The sequence below is a fragment of the Poecilia latipinna genome, unplaced genomic scaffold, assembly GCF_001443285.1.
Source record: "Poecilia latipinna isolate Pla-1442-1.1 unplaced genomic scaffold, P_latipinna-1.0 Scaffold540, whole genome shotgun sequence".
NCBI classification, from domain to species: domain Eukaryota; kingdom Metazoa; phylum Chordata; class Actinopteri; order Cyprinodontiformes; family Poeciliidae; genus Poecilia; species Poecilia latipinna.
Window position 1 is genome coordinate 20760 of NW_015113156.1, and position 22798 is coordinate 43557.

General features: G+C 38.0%; 1 protein-coding gene across 4 annotated transcripts in view; it reads right to left on the reverse strand.

The window, feature by feature from the left end:
* galnt13 (polypeptide N-acetylgalactosaminyltransferase 13) overlaps positions 1-22798 on the reverse strand; it is a 39763-nt gene that overhangs the window by 15828 nt on the left and 1137 nt on the right. For all 4 annotated transcript variants that reach the window (XM_015041147.1, XM_015041145.1, XM_015041144.1 and 1 more), the window contains 7 exons: positions 17143-17438; positions 9988-10156; positions 7966-8132; positions 6524-6731; positions 5255-5425; positions 4465-4582; positions 2020-2200 (listed from right to left, as the gene is read on the reverse strand). In XM_015041147.1, the coding sequence (XP_014896633.1) occupies positions 2020-2200; positions 4465-4582; positions 5255-5425; positions 6524-6731; positions 7966-8132; positions 9988-10156; positions 17143-17284 (1156 nt within the window). In that variant the 5' untranslated portion in view covers positions 17285-17438. The remainder of the gene's footprint in view (positions 1-2019; positions 2201-4464; positions 4583-5254; positions 5426-6523; positions 6732-7965; positions 8133-9987; positions 10157-17142; positions 17439-22798) is intronic.

Below are 22798 nucleotides of genomic sequence, written 5' to 3' on the forward strand. Positions count from 1 at the left end.
TTAACCTGGCCTCTTGAGTCCATTTTGCACATACCAAACAGCAGCACTGTTTAGGTTAATGCTGCTCTTAGAAACGAGCATCATGCTGCCAAATAAAAACAGCCTGATGCATCAGCACTGTTGAAACCGAAAAGAAGGGACGGATTAGACAGCAACTGGGCACAGACACAAGCTCATCAAGCAGATGGTTAGTCTTGGAGTGCCTCTCGAGGAGTCATAGCTCGCGTGCAGATAGATGCAGGGTGGTAATTTATTATGAAAGAGCTTGATTGCAATGAGGAGAAAATAGCACAATTTACAAAAACCTGTCAAAATGTGTGACCAACAGCAGTGCGCGGCAAAAACCAGTCGAACAGCAACTGAACAAAAGGGCATACACCTTCAAATACCAACACACGCTTACCATTTAACAGAAGAAATATTTACAGTGTTTAACAAAAGTATTCAGACCCTTAGAAGTTGTGTCACATTACAACCACAAGCCAAAATATTTTATTCATAAGGTATGGAAGCTGCGAAGAGGCCCACAGCACCTCTGGAGGGGCTGCAGATATCCACAGCTCAGGTGAGAGAATCTGTTGACAGGATAGCTGTTATGCTGCACAGATTTGGCCTTGGGAGAAGAGTGGCGAGAAGTAAAGCCACAGTTGAAATTAAGTCCTACAAAGTTAACTTAAAATTTGCAAAACGACAAATAGGGGACAATGCAAACATGTAAAAGTAGATTCTGCGGTCAGATGAGTGGAATCTAGTTCAAAATCTGAGGCAAGACTTGAAATTGTGATCACTACTCCAATTTCAATTGGTTGGACTAGTTTAATTTATTGTTGTCAGAATAAAGGGAGTTAAATACAAATGCACACCATTCCATTTTTTTTTTAATTTGGAAAAACATGCATCTTTTTCCTTCTACTTAGTCACACAGTGTATGATTTTTTGGTTTATCACATAAAATCCAATTGCAAGTGTGTGCAACACAGCGAAAGCCAAACATTTGCGGGTTGTGACTACTTTTGCAAAGGACAGTAGGAGGCAGATAATATCTTGGAGAACCAGAAGCTTCTTTGATCCTAAAACACTCTGCTAAGAAGGAAAAAAGGAGGCAATTACACTTTTATTAGGAAGGCTATAGGGCTCTCCAAAAATGAGGCAACACGGCGTGCTCCTCTGTGCCAATAAGTGAGCGCTGGCAGCAGCAGCACAGCTCAGATCATCCTCAATAATGTCCAGGAGGAACAGAGAGGCATTGCTGGGCCACAGCGCACAGCAAAAGCCATCCATCACAATGCTGGCTCTGTCTGCACACCTGCCCGTGGAGAGTCCTGCCTGACCGAGCCGCGAAGAAGGTCACAATTTGTGGAGGAAGATCTACAGATTAAGGATGATCCCTTATAGGTTGGCAAGCCATCTAGAACACTTAGCCAGAGATTTCCGGAAAAGTGATTTCTGCTAAAGGGTAATCACATTACTGAGACAACAGATGGAGGGGTACTCATCTCTCAAGCTGCACAGCCCTGTTGCTCTAGTTTTTCCATATGCGCCGCAGCCCCATTGGAGGAAGGACCGGTTTTGACAAATTTCTGAACTTGAGTTCACGAGAGCGCTTAAAGCACGTCTGAAGGCAAAACTGAATTAGCCTTCTCTGAAGATGACACAGCAGCCTCACATTCCAGCATATGAGCAGAGAAATGTGAATTATTCAATGGATGAAAAGAAAAGGACTCTGTAAGAGAATAAAATAATAAAATAGACCAGACACCATCCTTTCAGAGCAATTTGCTAAATGTAATATCAGCAAGCCCAGAATGGACGGGTAATGAGGACTGTCCGTATCAGCTTTTAAAGAGGAATGTACGCTGAATAAAATATAAAGCAAATCCCTGACTATTCTATAAATTCCTAAAACCTTAACACGTCATTTTTAAACTGTCTGAGACGTGCTCTTGTTTATAAAAGTGGGGGGGGGAAACAAAAAAGAAAAACATGTAGTCGCAAAGCAACTATTGCTTTGCTCTGTACCTGGTGAGATGATGTAAAAGAAGTCTTTGAATTCGTCCATCCAGACTTCAGCCAGCCGTCGGTTGTTCTTGTTGATAACTTGGCCCGTTCCTCCAGGAAAGCTGTACGGAGTGGCTTTGCGGAAAACATGCCCCACATGTGAGCATGTTATAATTTCCAAGGATCCGCCACACTGCCAGATCTGAGAAGACAGGGATTTATATAAATGAAAAAAATGAGTTTGTAGAAACAGTAGTCTCTGCACTGAGGTGAAGATTTATTAAATAAACAAAAATTAAATGCATCGATTATGGCAGTAGCGAGATTTCACAATGAATTTTTTTTTTAGAAATATCCAACTTTTGCCTAGAGTACATTTATTAAATGGTGAAAAATGAAAAGATAAAAATGATGATTGTTCTCGCTACATCACCGGTGTCCCAACAATTCCTGGAAAAGAAATGGAACCGTAGGGGAGTCACGTTTATTTGCAGATGATCCTTCTCAAAGTAATTCAAAGTGGCCCACAAGAAAATAAAGAAAATTCAGTAAAGATTAAAAAAAAAAAACCAGGAAATATTGCATAAATTTAGCATCACATTCAAAGAAAGAAACACTAAAATCTGAAATTTAAACAAGTAAGTAGCCAAGACAAGACGACATTTTTGGCGTCTATGGGGAAGATACAGAAACAAAGTTTTCACTTCCGACTTAAACTGAATATTTTAGCATTTCATGGGAATTACTCCAATGCTGAAGATGATAAAAACTACATGTGGAGGGATAAATGTGATAACATTAGGGTAAAACTTAACTTGACATTAGTCAAAATAGGCAAGACAAGAGACCATAGCATTGTAGCCAAAAGCCCAATTAGGGACAGACATTGCAAATTAGCTTATACTATAATTGTTCAGTATTTCTTAATACCAAACCCTAAATTTGTTACAGACCTAAAGTTGACAACCTGAAAGTTCAGTTTGATGTTACCACATAAAATTATAGCTGGAAAATGTTTATTTTACCAAAGAATTAAGGTTACATTGGTTTACATTGAGGCTATGAACGGGAGTTACAGCTTCACAATATGACCTATTTTTATATCGCTGGTTCAATATTCCCAAGCAGCAGGAAGGAAGTCGGAGGGGAAAAGTAGAGCAACAAACAGCTGCCTATAGGCAGATTATGCTGCAACAGCTCAGATGATTGCAGAGGAGAAACTTAAGCAGCCTTCATTACTTTTTAATGCCCCATTTTTAATGCATCAGCTACAAAACAAACTTTACATTAAACACTGGAATTTGTCTACGAAAGAAAGGCAGTGGTCGTTAGAAGTGAAACGGTTTCAGTTTGGAGGTTTAAAAAGAAAATGTCCAGAGTAGACATAGAGATATGGAAGCTTTGTGTAAAGAATAACTAAATAATCAAGAATTGTTTTGCTTTTGTCCTTATTTCTCAAGGTGTTCTGGGGGTTGTTCAGGAAAAGCACATCGTAATGATTTTTTTTTTTTCAAAAACTTTCTGGCATTATTTATGCTTTAATGTCTTAAAATATCATGACATAGAATTTCTTTAAGAAAATTCAACTGTAACACTCACTGAACTTAGATTTCTTACTCAGAAAAGTCAAACAAAACCTTATAGTCAAAAGTCCAACACAGTTTGATAGGATCTGATTTTAGGGAACAAAATCGGATGTTTACATATCTGAGCTGGCCGCCAGTGATCAAAGTCGGTTAAGGAAAATGTGGCTAATTTCAATCACAGGTTGAGTGATTTGTGTATCTCTAATGAGTGGGGGGGAAAAATCCCACCTGAAGAAATAATAAGTGTTTTTAGAGAAATCATTGATGCTACAATTATTCTCACCCCAAACTACTCTTTAATATATCTAACTAAAGTTGTTTTTAATGTATAATGTAGAAAGTTTGAATTAGTATTAATGACTTTGCTTACAAGCATGGCGATCCACTTCTCTTAGTCACTCCTCAAAATGGGAAGGACAATAAGGCATAACATTAGAAAAGCAGATGTGTGTTGGTCTTAGCAATGACTACAAGAAAAGGGCTACTCACCTAAAGCTGTCCATGCAATTAAAGCAACATCATAAACATTTAAAACAACTGGAAGTATGTTCATCTTGCCTTACAGAGAGGAGCAAGGTGTGTGAGGTAACTATGTTTCCATGACAACAATTTCCCTCCCATTTTGTACATATCTGTACCAGTGGAGCCAATAAATGACGAGAGCATGATACATCTCCTGTATTATGAGGGATGTATGATATAATCTAGTGCTGACAGTGTTTGTGTAACCTTTCTGACTATGAGAGGGAGAGATGACGGTTCTGCTCACCTCTCCCATGCATTTTAAATCAAATATGCATGCAGGTAGGAGAACTTGCATGTATCCCCTGCCGTCAAGCAAGTCTGGTAGGATGATAACATTGTGTTCTCCGACACTCACCCTAAAAGACATTTCCAGGTTTTCTCCACCCCATATATCCATCCCCGGATCGTAGCTTCCAATTTCTTCAAAATATGTTTTGTCTATGGAGAATAGCCCTCCTGCCATCGTGGGAGTCCTGCACAAGTCACACAAAAAAATTACTGCCAAAAAAAATAAACAAGGTATTTGCTGAAGTCTAGCTGGATTATTTAGTAAATAAAAATAAGAGCAATGCAGATTATATAAAGACAGATTATTTATCCTTAGGTTAAATTAGAATTATTTTTTCTTTCTTTGATAAAAATTAGTATTCAATCCAAATCAGAGCATATGGATGAAAAGAGGCTAAATAGAGGTATTTATTTGTTGAAGAGGCACCATAAAGCAGAGATGGGTTGAAAGAAATAATTTCTGATAAATGTGCTAATGTTTTATATATATATATATATATATATATATATATATATATATATAAAAAGATGTTTCGAGCTTGGTATGGAGCTTTGCAGTCATGTAATTCAAAGTATCCTGTTGTAGCACAGTGAGGCATTGAAGAAACAATACAGACTCATTTGTTTTGAAAAATTAAAACAAAACCTTAGAAGAATAACCATGTCTATCCTCTGTGAATAATAATTTGTTGGTGGGAATAAATAAAGTGAATAGAGATGAGAAGTTGTGCTCTTTTTCCTATCAAAACGGGATATATGACTGAGTTTAATTCATTCCTATTTAAGCTGCGAAAATAATTCACTGAATATGTTCTTGACTCCAACTGTGGACGCGGCGGATGCATCTTCTTCTGTACCTGACTGGAAGTGTTCGGTCTCCTTTACGTCGATCCATCTCCCGCTGAGGAACTGGGTACCATCGGAAGTTCAGCTTCCAGTTGAAGCCCCCATAAGTCATATCCGAACCCGCCATGTACTCAAACGTCTCATCGCTGATGACATCTATGATAGGGCACACCACTGCTCTTCTGAAAGACACAATTTGATAATTAACTGCAACAAAATGACAACAAATGATGAATAAACAAACATTTTATTTTAAATTTATGACTTTAACAGACTAAAGTCTCATTGAGTTTTCTTGGACTGTCCTCTTTCCTCACAAATGTACAAATTCGTAAATTCAGAGGTCAACATTGTCAATGAAGAAAATTTGCACTTATTGTGAATTTTTAGCAGCACCGCTTAATTTATGCAATGTTTTAATAATACAGTAGTTGGAGTCATATAATGGCATTTTCAAAAAGCCTTGGACAATATCAGGAAATGCTTTATAGACACATCTATAAGATTAATTCATACTAAATATACATTTTAAGATGATGTATCTCTAGACAGGTAGAGAGGGAAAAAACACCTGACGCATTGTACAGTTTGTAATTTCTGGTTTGTAGTGTTTCCCATAAATAAAAGACGTTCTGTGAGTACTAAAATATATCTGTCTGCACTTTACCTGAGCTTTATTAATTTTTCAAATAATTTATTTTCATTATTATCTTAATTGGTCAGAATTGTTGCAATTGTTAAACTTTTTTATGTGTTTTTTTTTTTTTTTTGACTATTGTTACTCTGGCTCTTATGTTTCTTGTTCTTCCTCATTCTTGTTAGAGGCCAATGCATTAATCCACTATACATCAAACAGAGATTTATATTTATTTTCCGTTTTCCTTTAAGGATCAGCCTTGTTGAAGACGAAATAAACTCCCAGATTCAGGTAGATTTTATTAATGTGGGATATTTTAGAGATTTTCTATCACATAGAATCAGTTGCTAGCTTTAGCCTCCAGGACTAAATCATTTTGCAAAACACAGACACCAAAAGAGTTATCTACTGCAGGTAAGATGTTTTCTGCTTACAAGTTCCCTTCAAAAATCTTCAACTTGCAGCTGGCTTAGCAGGGTTATAGAATGAACTGGTGAGTTAACAGCAGTATTAACAAAAAGTGTTTCTGGCGTCAACATGAAGGTTAAATTGGCTAACAGTCTCTGCTGCACAGTGACGTCCCACCCTTATAAAGCACTTTTTAATCTCTCTCTCTGTCAGAAATCCTCATCTTGGCTCCTACCGGTCCTCTCTGATGCGAGCCAGCAGGGGCTCCAGCCAGCCCACCGTACACTCGCAGTGAGCGTCAAGGAAGGTGATGACTTGGCCTGTGGTTACGGCTGCCCCCCTGAGCCGGGCTCTGATCAGACCCGACCGCTGCTCCATCCTCAGAATCTTCACAGGCACCTCTAATGTCCGCACATAATCCTCCAGCTTTGCCCTTAAGAAGTCTGAAACAAAAACGGAGGAAATCAGCTGAAGAGCAATTCAACCAGAGCTGAAGTAAAGTAATTACATTAGAAGATTAGTCAGCAGCCAGCTGATAATCAGAAAATAATAGAAAACACAAGAGGATTAAAAGCTTTTATTTCTAAACCAACACATTTAAAATGTAGATTTTATTTTGCAACAAATAATATAACTATATAAGGATTTCTCATTAAAGGGAACTCACAAAAAAGTTCAATTAAACCTCCCCTCCTCCCCCTTTGTGTAACTGCTGAATCCCGCATTTGGCACAAACTACTTACATTTATACAACTATACCTGCTTGAATTGCAAAATTAAATCTGTTTAACTCAGTAGAAATGCCACATGAGAGCACCACATTCAAATAGGCACATGATGGATAACATAAAGAAAATCCTACAAATATTGCAATGATAATGATTTCTTTTTAAGATATGACATTTTGCCACGTGAGAATTTATGGATAAGAGAAGAAAAAAAAAACTTTCCATCTGGAAATCAGATTTTAGATCCAATGATAGAAAAATCCTGTTAAGAGGATGACATTTGAATGACATTTCACTATATTAAGTAGAAGTCTGCGCTGGAGATAAGCGATAATAGAAGAAACTAAAAAAAGAGCTGAACACACTCAGAGAGCTCATAGCATGTTATCCTATTTGATATTAAACACATTAGTCATAAATCAGTAGGGGAATCGTACACTACAATCATCAATATTCATAAGTTTGATAGAGAGGAATGTTGATGGAAAATTAGCACAAGTGTTCTGACATTTCTTATGCATCATAATATATTATTCCGGGATACAGAGCAGTTCATTTGGTACCGTTGTCATTTTCTATCCTGCCTCAGTAATTCAGCTCTTGTTTTTGTCTCGTCTTGATTTCATTGCAAGAAACCCCGAAAAGATCTCACAGCTAAAAATGAGTTGTGGAGCAAACCTTCCCCAGAGACTGGCAGATAGCTCACTGAAGTTAGTACAGGTAGCTGTACTAACTTAGCAACGGGTAAGGGGACTCAAACAGACGTTAAAGCTAAGGGTGTCCTAACTTTTACCTTACCAAAAAACAATTATTAAATAAATAAAAGTTTTTACAGATATATCCAGGGCATGGATAAAATCCTATACAGCTTAATGTAAACAACACGTCTACTAGACATTAAGTACTTTATATTCTCAGGGAGGCTTTTGAGTCAACACCAACTCCTGACCTCGCTCACTGGCATCATCTACCAGGACAATCTCCACCAGCAGGTGTCTCGGAGAGCGGTTGATGACACTGTGGACGGTCCGCAGCAGGGTGCTCCACGCCTCGTTATGAAACACGATGACGATGCTGGTGTTGGGCAGGTCGTCTGGGTACACCTTGGTTTTACAGCTGGCACAGAAACGTAGACAAGAGAAATCAGTGGATTGAAGTCTAGACAACTGCATGCAGATGAGCTTTACAGAAATATAAACTATCAGAACCTTTCAAACGTGTTCATGCACATTTTTTTTTCAATTTGCAACCACAAATATCAATGTTTTCTTAAGACCAACATAATGTGGTGCCATAACATGAAGTGGGATAAAACAAGTCTTCCCCCCTCCCACCTCTCAATTTAAAATCTGAGAAGTGCGGCATGCAACAGGTTTGATAAAGTTAGATCAACAACTCATTTGGATCCTTTGAGATTTCAAACGATCCATTGCCAATAGTGTCACACATCCAAAGACATCACAGTAAATCTTTTTTTGTTTGTTGGGCAGGTAGTAAAATGACAATGAGAATAAATACATGTCATTAGCAGCTAAAGTATATTCAGTATAACAGACAGCCACCAGCTAAATGTAAACATGTTTCATTTTGCTGGCACCAGCATCAATAAAATCTGAAACTACTTGTTCAATACTTTGCTGTTAGTTCCACAAAGTGGTTTATTAAAGAGCCTGAAAACAAAGTTTTGGTTTCCAGCTGCTCTTCAACACTGCCGCCGGTGCAGAAACATTCTCACCGGGGGAGAAGGAAGAAGTAGAACCACTGCTGACAGCAGTGTCATCGTGTCCTTTGCTCCATGTGATGTTTGCAAAAGAATATTGGTGAGGCAGTGATAAACTAGTGGATGTTATTGAATAAAATATTCACTACATTACGGCAGAGGAGCTGGACAGTGGAAGTGCAGTGGATGGCAGGAGGACGAATGGGGAGAAGTGACAGAGGGTGAAAAAAGCCACCGATGCAGACAGCATTGCTCGTTCAGTCCCGTCTATTCAACATGACAGCGCAGACTGACAGAACTAGGCCAGGAGGTTCCCTTAAAGAAAAAGTGTTATTGCCCTTCACAGATAACTCTGTCCCTATCTGGATTATTCTCACTGCGTAGCTGCAGAAACCTTGCGAAACTGAGCTGTGTACTGCAATAAACCTGTTGTAGTGTTTATGTGGAAGAACGAATTGTACTATGATAGATGGAAAAAGGTTGACACTGAAATCCACTAAACATTCACCTTTTCTCTGTAAAATAGGTTTACCGGTGCAAAGTGCTTCAGAACAAGGCTCAATCTACTTAGTTTTCATTCTAGCATAAAGTAGTAAAATCACTCTGACTGAGTGTGGTCATCACATGAATCCAAAATACTGCGTGTCTGTATTTTGTTCTGTGGCAGCTCAGTATTAACACAGGTGTCATTATAACTTAAATAACCACCCATCAGCAACCTCTCTAGGTCGGTGACCACAAGCCATGCTTGGCAAAATATTATTAAAAAAAAAAAAATTAAAAAGTAGTTAAAAATGAGTCCTGAGGAAGATGTTGAGCAATTTCATTCTTTTGCACACAGGTTACGGCTCCTGACAACCACTGACAGCAGCCATTGTAGAAGGCGATGCCTTTGCATTGTTCTATATTCACAACAACAGACCAATGAGGCATCTGCAGCAATGCGGATGCTGCTGCAATATGACTATTAATTTTTCACTTCATTGTACACTCAGTCATACTTGAACTTCTTCACCTGGGGCAGAAGCTCATTTCCCTCAAAGATACTGCATTGCACTTTCCACTCTTAAAAAAAAAAAGTGTCTTCTAACACTTCAAACAGAACACATTATCTGCAGACCTCTTTCCTGATGGAAACAGGAAACATGTGCCTGGGTAAATATTTCCATATAGATTTGTTACAGTCGCCGTCTAACCACCAGTGCGGCAATGTGGTTCATAGCAATGATGTGGAAGCAGAAGAATACGTACCCGTCCAATCTCACATCTGGTAGGCTCCTGTTGAGCGCAATCATGTCACTGGCCATCAGGTTAAACTGGTTAATCTTAAAGAGCTCCTTCATCTTCCCCTGGTCGTCTTTAGGGATGTTCACCGCCTTGCCCATCTCGCCTGGACCCTCGTGACTCCGAGATATCACAGCTGCGAGAAAAGACATGTTTCTCTCAGAAATGACGAGCATGAATAGCAGCAATTCAGACTAATTAAAAGCCAACAGAAAAAACATCTCTTACATCACTGAACATAATAAGTAAGGCTTAGCAAGATACACCCAGCTTGTACACATCCAGCAAGTGCCACACAAAAAAATGTCTTCACAGATTTCTCCTGTTTTTGCCTTTTCTCACACATTTCATATCATTGAACACATTTCAATATGAGACAGAGAACAGCCTTGTAAATACAAAATACAGTTCACAAATGATGATTTATTTAAGGGGAAAAAAATCTATTCAAACAAACCTACCCCTAGGTTAAATTGTAATTATCCCCCTATCTAAATTTTATTTTGCTAGGCACAACCAAGTACTATAACTGCTAGACTGGATGAATTTAAAAAATCACTTAAATAGAACCTGACTGAAGTAAGCTTAAACATATCAAAAAGTGACACATCATGCACTTTCAAGAATGTATGAGGAATGAAGTCAGTGACCTCATCAGTCTGGCAAGGGGTACAAAGCCGTTTCTAAGGCTTTGGGAGAGCCAATGTCCACAAATGAAGAAAACATAGCAGTACATAAAACAATTTTCTTTAGATTGCTGTTTGTTATGATTATCAGAGAGAATTCAGACTCAACTAAAATTAGTATTTGTGGGGTCAAAGTTTTTCAGAAAACAGAAATTGAAAAACTATGAGTCTGTTTGATTTCTATACTTATGAAACTGTATTGATTCTAATACAGAAAATGTGAAACATATCTCACTTATTTCTAGCGGGCAAAAGTGGCATTTGTAAGAACAATCTGTTTCTAAAACATCAGTGACAATGAACAGACAGACCACCAGTGACTGTACTAATGTCTGCCATTAGTACAGACAGGGCAGACACCCTAGACACCCTCCTCTTTGCTCTGGCTTAAGCTAACTGGGCATTAAGCAACATGCAGCCTGGCAGCTATATTTAAATTTACAGATGATCTACTGGAAATATATTATAGAGATTTAGGAGAAAGTATGAGTTCCAGGACTTTGCCAATTCTAGCTTAGAAGCAAAAGAAGGTTCACATAGTTGCTTATAGCCCTCGTGGGAACATTACCCTACAGTTCTGCCTGCAGAACATCAGCAGATTAGCGTTGCTGCTACAGCACAGTGTCAGCTCTTTTCAACAAAGGTAAATAACATCACATGGATTTATGACGCAGCTCTCCCCCCACTCTCCCTCAAATAATCCCTCAAAACAGAGGCAGCGATTTCCATGAAAGAGGGCAACGTGGGACACTGGCTGCACAGCGAACAGCTAAGAGGATTCCGCAGAAAAAACGCTTTGTTGAAATGGACTGATGTTGGCCATATTGTCAATATCGGCTGACCCTGCTCTTTTCTTGATGCCGCTGTTGACAGCCACAGTATGTCAATGAGCTCTCATTTGAAGGACACAGCTACAGTGTTGAGCTGGGCGCCTGAGCAAAATCAACTTCCTGACCCACTCCAAGCTATCACTAAGTATGTATGAACACATATTTCAAGAAATCTCTCACATGATGAAAACATACAGCAGTCAATAGGAGTCATTTTCCTGATCAACTTGCATCATGGACGTATAGGCAGGTGGACAAATGGATGGCGACTACATAATACATGTTCCCAGGAGCTGAAAGATGATTTTCTCAGAGTTTTTGTATGTATCGTTACCACAGTCGTATCTATATCTATATGTCTTCTGAGAGGTCCATTATTGCCTCAGCTGGACTGTCAGGATGCCTACCAATCTGCATGCAGATTTTCTGCTGAGTCCTTCATAACAAGGCTTCCAACATCCTGCAGCTATGTTCAGTCTCATTTACTTTACAGAAAAGGGTCTGTGTAGCCGAGCACAGTTGGAGGCCTTTTTTTTTTGCAGGCTCAATCCATTACCTTCTCCGCCTTTAACCGCTGTGCTCTCCCTCCTGCCTGCAAGTCTGACACCGCTGGCATTATATTATAAATAACAGACACTCCACCACTATGCAGAACGAGCAAGGTTCATCTTATAAATTACTGCTCGGGAGAAAGGAAACATACAGAGTTTGCTCTGCTGGAGAAACTCCATCAACATTAAATCATTGTGTTTTATGTGCCAATTCTAATAGTAGGATTGATTTTCTTCGTTCCAATTAGAATTTTTTTTTTTTTTTTCCAGGTTGTGAAAGGTGAAAGTTTTTCAAGCAAATAGCTTTGAACTACAACCAGAGTGAATACAATATTTACTTTAGGAGAGGAAGAAAGTCTAGAGAATAACTTTTTATTAAAAAAAAAAACAAAAAAAAAACAGTGGCTGCAATTAAAAGATGGTCTGCGCTACAAATGGTGAGTTACAACAGAAACAAATCTCAGATTAAAACGATAAACTGAGTAGAAACTTAAATAATCAATCAGTGTACTTATTCCAGCATAGGCTTTTCTCACTTTAATGCACTGCTCTCAAATGACCACCTGCTCAGGAGTGATTTAGCTGCACTATGGTGTGAAAGAGAAGCAGAACGATTAACAGATTTTTACTGCAGAATCCATTAAAAGTCCATTTCTGCGCATATTATTAGAATCTGTCCAAACAACTGTACCCTGGAATGTCAGAAGAACATTAATTCTTCGTCAAGCAGAGTAATGAGGAGTAAATGGCCATAAAGTTCATTGTAGTGACAGCTAAATGCAGTGTTTTCACAGTTTGCCTGCTCTAATCAAGAATATCAGGCAGAGACTATTAAAGACATCATTATCCACCTGGTAACAGTAGCAAGAGTTTAATGGTCTGATGTTCACTACGGTTTAGAAAGGGGAAACCTTTGTAAATAAGCTCAGGTCACATTGCAGAAAAGAGAACATATTGCTCTCACAATACCTTGTAGTCTTCATGTTAGTTACCAGTAAGCAACTATGTACATTTTGGTGGATTAAACTGTTTGGGGGCATATTCAATGAGCATTTAATGAAATCCATGGATGCAATTTTTCAACATGTATTCATTCAGGTTTCTAAATTATACCAAAATCAGATGAGAGCAAGTAAAGATGAAACTAACAATCTTCAGACTGGTTATGCATTCTGCACACATTAAACAGGTGCAAACAAAAGTTGTTTTTAGAAATACTTTTCTAAAAATTCTTCCAAACAGATGCAATCTATTTGCATAACACAGTCTTCAACTAAATCATTAGTCAATTACTTTGGGGAAAAAAGGTTTGCAATTTTGTATATTTATGTCAACTATAGCCAAACCAAAAAAAAAAAAAAAAGAAAAAAGCATCCGATTTTCAATGACCGTTGCTGTTTGCAATACATATTTAGAAAGGACTATTTAATGTCACCTTGAAAGCTGTTGGTAACTGTGATGCAGGAGAAGAAGCAAAAGATAAAGAACCCAGCTGCAGAAAAACAGGGAGCTGAAGGTGTAATTTAGCTTTTTGTACAGAGATGGGTTTTTGATTTCCTTAAATGATCTCTCTAACCTGCAAATATATTTTAGATTTAATGCCGTTTGTAAAACCCTGCACTTGTTTTTTTTTTTTTTTAGAATACAACTCGCTCACATACACAGGTTACTGCGCTCAACTGAAAGAACTATGATGCCCTCATCAAGCAGCATGACTCAATGCACCAAGGACAGTCTAAACCAGAAAACAGAGTGCGGGGAGACTTGGAGAGAAACCAACTAGAAACCAATGAGGGATTTTTTTTTTTTTTTCACATTTGCAATAGGATCTATCAAAAGGAACAAAAGTCATCAATCATTATTTTACAGATTTGCATTGAGTGTATGCAATATTTGATTAACAGGACCAATTTTTATTTCAAAACAGTACTTTTTGTTTTTAGGAAAATCAAATAAATGGTTTGAATCCCTGAATTTTACTACCTATATAGTAGATAGTATGTTTTACTATCTAGTTGTAAAGCAAAAATTTAAGAATTACCACCTAAAAGTCAGATTTTTTCCCTTGCAGTTTTGGTGATACTGTAAGGAGCAATTTTCTCTCTTTCATTCATTTTTGTGAATTATTTTTTGTCGTGGGAAGTCATATTTATACTTTGCAAAGAGAATGTAAATTGGTCATAAAAGGACTGCACCAAAATGGAGGACTATGCAGTCCATTTATTTGCTTTGTGAGCCAGATGCACAAATGGATGCAAATGATAGACAGAAAACTTTAAATTACAAGGAAATGTTTGCAGATATATGGAATGCTTTATAAATCATCAGACTTGATCCATCTTACATGCAAACTAACTACAGTGTATCATTTGACTTTTTTTAAATGGCATCAGCCAGAGAAGCTGGCAGCTCTACTTCGTTCCAACCTAAAAGCAGATTAGTAAGCCTCTTATAAAACGTGGCAACCTGCTTTCTTGAGGGCATGTGAGGAATCAGGCTTTGCTAAAGACGAACTCTGCATATCTGATCGTAAAAGTGTAATCTTCGAAAAAAAAAAAGAAAACACAAGCCACATGTATGCCAGAGATTTTCAGGGCATGTCTGTACGCTTTGCTCTGGACGTTTTCCAGAGTTTCTGTTGTTGTTCACGCATGTTTCTCACAGCAGGAGGTTCTCTGCTGGAGATGTGCTCCAACAGCTTGACACACGAAGAAGGTTTTGCAATAGTGGCTGACTATCAGACACAGAAGCCAAAACAAGACAAAAAAGATTGGGTTTGGAAATAAGTATGTTTTCTCGTCTTCAAAAAACAGATCGTAGATTCATGTGACCATTGGGAAAACTGAAGGAACCTCAGCTACTCCTAATGTTTAAACCAAATATTGTTTGAAAAAGAAAAAAAACAAAAGAAATCTGGTATTATACAATACTGCAGCCAGAGGTCAGTATTACCATTAATACTGTACTATGAATTACTTGTTCTAATACTTCAGTTGCACTTTGCTGTCATAAAATGATTTCAGATGTGTTTACACTAAATGTTAGTTCTGCATTAATATCACTTATGTTTAGTCATACTCTGTGCTATCACATAATGTCATGTCTATACAAATAGCCTGTGTTTGTATATTTGCAGTGAGACTAATCAAGTTTGAATATAGAAGCAAACACAAGGCAGAAAGCACTGATTTTATGCCAAAGCATCCTAAGAACATTTAACATCAATGACTGCTGATTTTAAATATACTTATGTGTGAAATGGTCCCTTAAACTGAGCGCTGTAAGCTTAAGATATTGAAATATCAGTCTGCCCACAGGTTGTCTCCAAAGGAAAACTCCTTTATAGATTCCTTCTGTCTTTCCTTGTTAGTCTCACTTTAACGTTTAATGTTTGAAATTGGCACACAGATTTGAACTCTTTCATGACAGAAATTACTTGGGTAAATATAAAATCTAGATCTCCATTGAGGAATATACTTACTATAGGACACATAAAATGTGACACTTTATGAAATTAAAAACATAGCTGGAGTTTTTTTTTTTTTCCAATTTATTTTTGGGCCATGTGATGTACAAAGGTTAAATCTTGCACGCATTTAACTGTTACTGAAAAATCTGAAACATACCAAAAATATTGCATTAGGGGACAGATAGTCCCGATCATGATGTAAAAAATAAATCAACAAATAATCACACAGAGCTTTACATCATGTTATAATGTTATCCCTTCATCAAAAACATATCTGGAGTGTTGAATTGTGCATCTGCTCAGCTCATTATACAAGCTACTTCTGACTGCAACGCTGGTGAAAGCACTGGTAAAGGATTAATAGAGGAGAAATGTTTTGACGACTTTCTGAAGGCAGCGTTTGAGACAAAACAGAAGGTTTTAAAGAGACGGAGGCCCAATTTTAAGGGGTTAAATTACAAAGTCAAATTTCTTTTAAGTAATATTTGATATTTAGCTTTTTTATAACTGGAGGTGGCATAATTACTTGACTGTGCTGTAAAATGACACTATGTGCCAGGAAAACACATAGCACCTACCCTGTAATAAATTGGTGAAAAAGTACCTCAAATAATTTTGCACTGCAAATAGCTTTACTTCTGTTATTAATGGAAATGATAAAGGAAATAGCTTTTATCCAGAATGCACAGAAATATAAAGTGGTTTGCAATCTATGAGCAAAGTTATTCATTCCACCTACAGATTCAGGTATGAAATTACTTTCAGCCAACGGCAAGTCATAGGAAATGATGCATATCTTAATAAAACAGTCAGAAAAGGAAAATAAATTTTCAATGAATATTTTCATTTGATGTTAATTTGCATTTAATTAAAAAAAAAAAAAAAGATCAGGTCGAGCATTGTTTATACTTTTCAATCTGGCAGTACAGCAGTCAAACCCTGCTTGTATTTGCAGACCAGCTTTTTGAAAATGTTTCCACTGGTGTTTGATTAATCTTTGGTGATGAGCTTCAGGTTGAAAAGCATCCTTGTCATCACCTTTATCATCATCTTTAGCTCCTACTACAGATTCCCTGTTAGGTCCTAACTGAGCCCCATCAATACATTCATATTACTTCCAGTCTGAAAAAAAAAAAAAAATTACTGGTCAAATTAAAAGATTACTTTAAACCTGAATCTGCAAGGGTGTGAATTATTTTGTGTTTAACATCTTACATTGATTTTCAATGCATTATTATTATTTTTTTTATTAGTATTTAATTTTCTCAGGAGCGTTGAACAGAGAAGTAGTTCACATGGTAAGCTCAGCAGACGCACATCTCCACCAGGTGTTTGCTAATTAATGCTGAGTGGGGGAGTCATGACGGAGGGGTGTACTGTTTTTTTAAGTGCTACATGATGTAACACTTAAAAAAAGTCGATTTTATGCCATGCCTCCAATCCCCTTTAAAACGCCAGTTAACACTGAAGAAAAGGGTGACAGGCAAGCCAGGCTTGATTGAATTACTCCCGGACTTAGTTTGAAGCTTTACGCTTCCTCCAGTTGTGTCTGAAACTGAAAGGTGTGAACAAGGTTGTGAACTCACCTCGGAGCGCGGGGAGCAGAGAGCGATCTTTCCTCTCATCGCATTTGTTACATTCGCTGAAGTACAGCAGCAAGAACACGTCGACCAGCACCCACACCAAGGAGGTGGTCAACACCACCTTGCAGTAAACAAACCGCCGCATCACCTCTGGGAGGTCTGTCTGTCAGGCAGGCAAGCAAGACGGATGGAGGTGAGGACCTCGGATGTCTCAGACAGCCGGAGAGGTGTTTGATCTTCGGAGGTGGGGGTGAGGATGAAGGGGTGAGACGGAGAAGGTACAGCCAGGAGGCATTCTCCTACAGAAACAGGCAAACACAAACGATATCTCACCATCTTTTTATCTTAAAAAAAAAAAGGGTTCAAATAAACACACTACAGTTGAGCTATAATCTGGGATCTATCATTTGGCACGCATTTTAGTTTTGACATAAATTAAAAAAAAAAATTAAATGAAAAAAGTTGGGTATGCGTTTGTATGCAGTCCCACGCCTGCTAAGTCTAGTTCACAGTTGTGTGCTTCTTTGTGTTGCTGTGTCCCATTGGGGTTGTAACATGTAAAAAAAAAAAAAAAAAAAGATAAAAAAACACAAATACTAACCCTAAAATGACGGATTCATTTGTTCCCATTTCCATCAAACTGTTAAAACACACATCATGAGGATTGAGCACTACCTCAAGTAATGAAGTAGCAGGTAAATGCAATTCATGTAAAGTGCAATATTCATTTATACAGTGATAAGTGAGTGCTTGGGGGGTGGAGGGAACCATTATTGTTTTCTGCTGTGGTGCAGAAGCAGAGAGGAGTGCAGCTTGGAGTCAACAGCTAATTTTCATACATGGACAATGACGTCTATTATACCCTAATGAACTAGTTCATGCTAAATAAGCTAGTCATCCAGTGTGCCTTCAGAATGACCATTAACAATAAGCATTTTTGATATTTTGATTTTCAACCATATTTTCTGTAAATAATTTTTTTTTCTTGCAAATAGGGTGTAGAGTCAAATACATTTATACTTCTGCCTACCTCATTTTTATGCAAATGATTATGTAGATATGTGCTATGGTATTTGAATGTGAATGCTTGAAATAAACAAATAAACTAAACCAGATCTCCAGGACTATCATCCATTGGAGGTCAAACCCAGCTTCCCGTGGGCTTTTGTGCAATGCCAATGTCACCATTAGGAGAGCACAACACTCTGCTAATCACAATTTGTTTGGCAGAGTCGAGCTCCTATAGCCAGAGACAACAAGGCAGTTAACTGTACCAATTGCCAAAACAGGTGGATGGAACATGTTCAGTCGCATGAGGAGATCACTGCCATTTGCCAAAAGCAGAACAATGATGCATACCAGAGCGGAAAAACAATCGGAGTCCATCTGAGTCCCAGAGGCGGAGGTGTTTCTGAAACTTCCAAGTTTTTAAAAATGCAAAAAAAAAAAAAAAAACTTAAATTCATAAAAATAGCTACACGCAATATTCCCCTTTAGATGAGCCAGGGACTTGACAATCATATGAATAAACCATTTTCTTTGAAATGTATAACTATTATTCACCAATAGCAATGATGAGAAATGGATTAATATAGTTGCTAAACCCAGTCTGGCAATAACATATCAGATGTAGTGGAGATTTGGAACCATTATACCCAGTGAAACTAATAACACCATTTTATTCAAAAACTTAGAGCAGAAATACAAATGAGATGCATTTTCTCTTAAACCTCACAGTCTCTTCAAATGGGCTGACCACTGGCTTATTTCTCTTGCATCTGAAAGGATGAGATCTTCCTGTTTTCTTCCTAACAGATTTCCCCTACTTCATCAGGAGTGTTGCAACAACCATCTGGGAAGCCTTCGAATCAAAGGCAGTTTGCGGAGGTTAAATATTCTCTGGCAAAGAATGCAGGCTCCACAATATTTTGTGATGAAGAATAACAATTTTCTGTCAAACTGGATTTCCCACTTGGCTGAAATTACAGGGTTTTGTTGACTGAAAGCCACATGACCACATAATTGGCATGGAAATAGAATGATGGGGGAAAAAAATGCTTTCAGCCATCAAATATCGTACACACACAAAAAGAAAAAAAAATATCAGGCAGTTTTCACGCTCATGCCAAACATATGCAGTCAATCTCCAAAGCGTACTAAAGCGTGTTAAAATGTCAGGTGTTGGTGATGAAAAGTACAACCAGAATTGCAATTCAACTAAAATATTTAAGTGGGTAAGAGGAGGAAAGGAAAGATTTATACATCTCTAAAATATTACCAAATTAACACCTTTTTAGGTGTTTTTTTTGTTTTTTTTTTTTGTTTTTTTTTTGAGTCCTCAGCATTTCACGTCTCCACTTGGTAACATTTGGCAACTTTAGTTTGCAAAAATTCTCCAAAACGATCAGATTATGATTATATCTCTCCTGCACAGCCGTCTGCAGGGAACCACACAGATGCTGAAAAATAAAACCCATCATCACCTCCAGCTTTAATGCAGACATCTGTATATTTTAGGTCAAAGCTGACTGGGATATGAAACTGTTTAGAATGTTATGAATGTGGAGGGGGAAAAAAATCTGAAGAACAAAAAAAAAGTCCACAGTATGATGCTGTCAACCCTATATGTCACTGAGGTGTACTGCACTGTTGTTTTGATGCTAACATGAAATTCAAGCTAGAATGGTCATTTTATTCTTCCTTGTCTTTTTTCTTCTGTCTTGTCCTGCCATCTGTGTTTTTATGAATTACAAAGACACATCCAATGTTTCCAATATTGCCGTTTTCAGATGTTTTTCTACAGTTGTTGAAGACGGCCTTCACCATGTCATGATGAATAATGTCATATAGGTATTTTTTTCTACTCTGCTTCTTACTAATACATTTGTGCAAGGAGATCAGTTTGGTTATTTGTAATTTCAGTAATGGGCAAGGCTTTTGCTTTTCCATGAATTTTCAAAAGTTTCCCTCCAACATATTTATTTATTTTCAACTGAAGTGCAAAAAGCTTTAAAATTGCTTGTATGTCTGTTTAATAAAATACAGAACGGTGTCATGCTACACACTGCTACAATTGTCATTAATGCTGCTGAAAAATCCCATAAGACCATAAAATGCCTTTTTTGTTAATCCATTTGTGTGTAACTACAAAACAAGCAAAACACAAACAAATTCAAACTGGATAGTTTAAGGTAAACATATCCAATGTGTTGTATCTTAATACCAACATTTATCCTCTGTTATCCCTTTTTACACTGATAAAAACACAAGGGATAAATGGTTTTGGTCTGGTCAAAGGACAGAGCCGTTTTCCTGCTGCCCCATATATGGAACAGCTCACAGTTGGAGCCCTCAGCAGCGGTTGTTCAAGGTCTTCATATGGAAAAAGCAGCAGTGTTTCAGGAGGGATGGTCCTACACAAATTTAGTGAAGCAGAATAAAAGGGTAATTGGTGACTATGCACAGCTTCCTGACTATAATGTGGCACCAGTGTCACAATTTGGGTTGGTTTAACTGCTGATGAAGATGGGAATAGTCTGTTCAGTGTGATGTGGAGTCTAAGTTATCTGCCACACATGAATTTCAGCATAATGTTGCCGTAAAGTTACATTGAGGGCTGATTTGACCAGTGTACTTCCTTCCCCATGTTTATTGTGTCCCTTACATGAATGAAGTGGGAACAACAACTGGGAAACCTCTTCTATTTGTGCAATGCACAGCTGATAGTTGTCAACAGATTCTCCCATATGAGCCATGGGTCTCTGCAGCTCCTCCAGAGTTACCATGAGCCAAAGGTCTGCTTCTCTTTCTAATGGTCTCTTTGCTCAGACTGTCAGTTTATGCAGGTGGGCTGTAATTTTGCAGTTGTGACACCATTTATTTTTTTATTTTTTTTGGATACTGGATTGTCCACAGCCTGGGAATCATCATACAACATCTGTTGCACTGTACTAATGGACATTGCTTGGTTTGACACCAAATTTTCAAATATAGTTTAAACAAGAAATAGATTTTTTTTTTTTTTATCATCTGGGAGAATAATGTAAGCATATTTACCTTCATAATCATTTCAGCAGTGCATAATCCCTGCAGCAAGGGAAACTAAAACTAATTTCCATTCTCATCCCTTGCAGCATGCTAATGACTCAGACTCCACAGACACAAACATATATTGTCCTCTGCGCTGCCGATCTACATACTCAGAGAAACTGATGCTGTTGCCCCGGGCAAACTCGTACCTCATACCTCATTCAAAAACCAGTCAGCCACTGTCCAGCAGAGTGAATGCAGCATCCACTGGGCAGCGGATGATTTCAGACAAAAAACAGCTAAAAAAAAAAACTCCAGAAACACAAAAGTCTGCATGTAGCACATTATCTCCATTTACACGCTGTGCACAGATCAATGGTAATCGTCAAATTATGCCTGACATCAGCCCGCATCACCTGCATTGATGCATCTGGTGTAAATAATAAGGGGTGGGGGAAAAAAAGAAAGAAAAAACACCAACTTACTTGAGGTTCGTCCAAAGGCAGGCGACTAAATTATTCCTATCCTCTGCATGGAATAATATCTCAGCTCTAGAAAAACTTCAGTATCGCTAAGGCAAATTCTTCCTCTCCTTTCATGACAAGTAGCAGGCATTAGCTGCCTTCTCGAGTGACAACTAATTGGGTTGCGGGCAGCAGTCTTTGTTGTGAAATGTCTGACACAATTCTCCAAGTTGGATTACACATTACACATTTGTCACTTATTCAACAGGAGCGACTGCACTCACTGCATGATACGGAGAGGCTGCTTAGCAAATTGGTTTCCTCTGTGCAATAATAGGAACAGTCTTGCAGCCAGACTTGACTATGAAACCATGAGATTTACCTCGTGAGAAAAATAACAAGACATAAGGAAGAAAATAGCATTTAAATGCATCAAATTTATCACTTGGATGAATAAACATACAGCATATACAAGTACAGCTTAAAAACTATAAATATTGCGAATGTGATATGGCTTAGAGCTGAAAGATATCTTACAATCTGTTTATTTTTATGTAAATATTGCAAACAGCTGGATCATAGCATTCTGTGAGGATGGAAAAAGTGTGACAGTAAAAGCGAAAACCGCAGCCTTGACAGGATTGTCCAGCAAAAGCCATTCAAGAATTTGAGGGAGCTTCACAAAGTGGAGTGAGGCTGGACTTAGCACATCAAGAGCCACTACTGCAGACAAATACCACAAATGGGCAACAAATTTTATATCCCTTATGTCAAGCTACTCCTGGACCAGATGCAACATCAGATGCAACTCATCTGGATTGTGAAGAAAAAGCACTGGACTGCTGGACTTTGGTCCAAAGTCCTCTTTAAAAATAAAAGTGAGGCTTTGCATTTCATTAGGAAATCAAGATTCTGCAGAAAGAGTAGAGAGTCACAGACACCCCATAACTGGAAAAGCTGCCGACAAGCTTTTATGGAGAAGCTTTCCTTTTCCAGCAAGGCTTGGCGCCTGCCTACACAGCTGTTGCCAAAGGAACCAAAAGCTGGTTAATTGAACATGGTGTTACTGTGCTTGATAGGGCAGCAAAGTCTGACCTCTGTAGGTTTGTGTCAAGAGGAAGATGAGAGACGCCAGATGACCTCAAGGCTGCTATTAAAGCAACGTG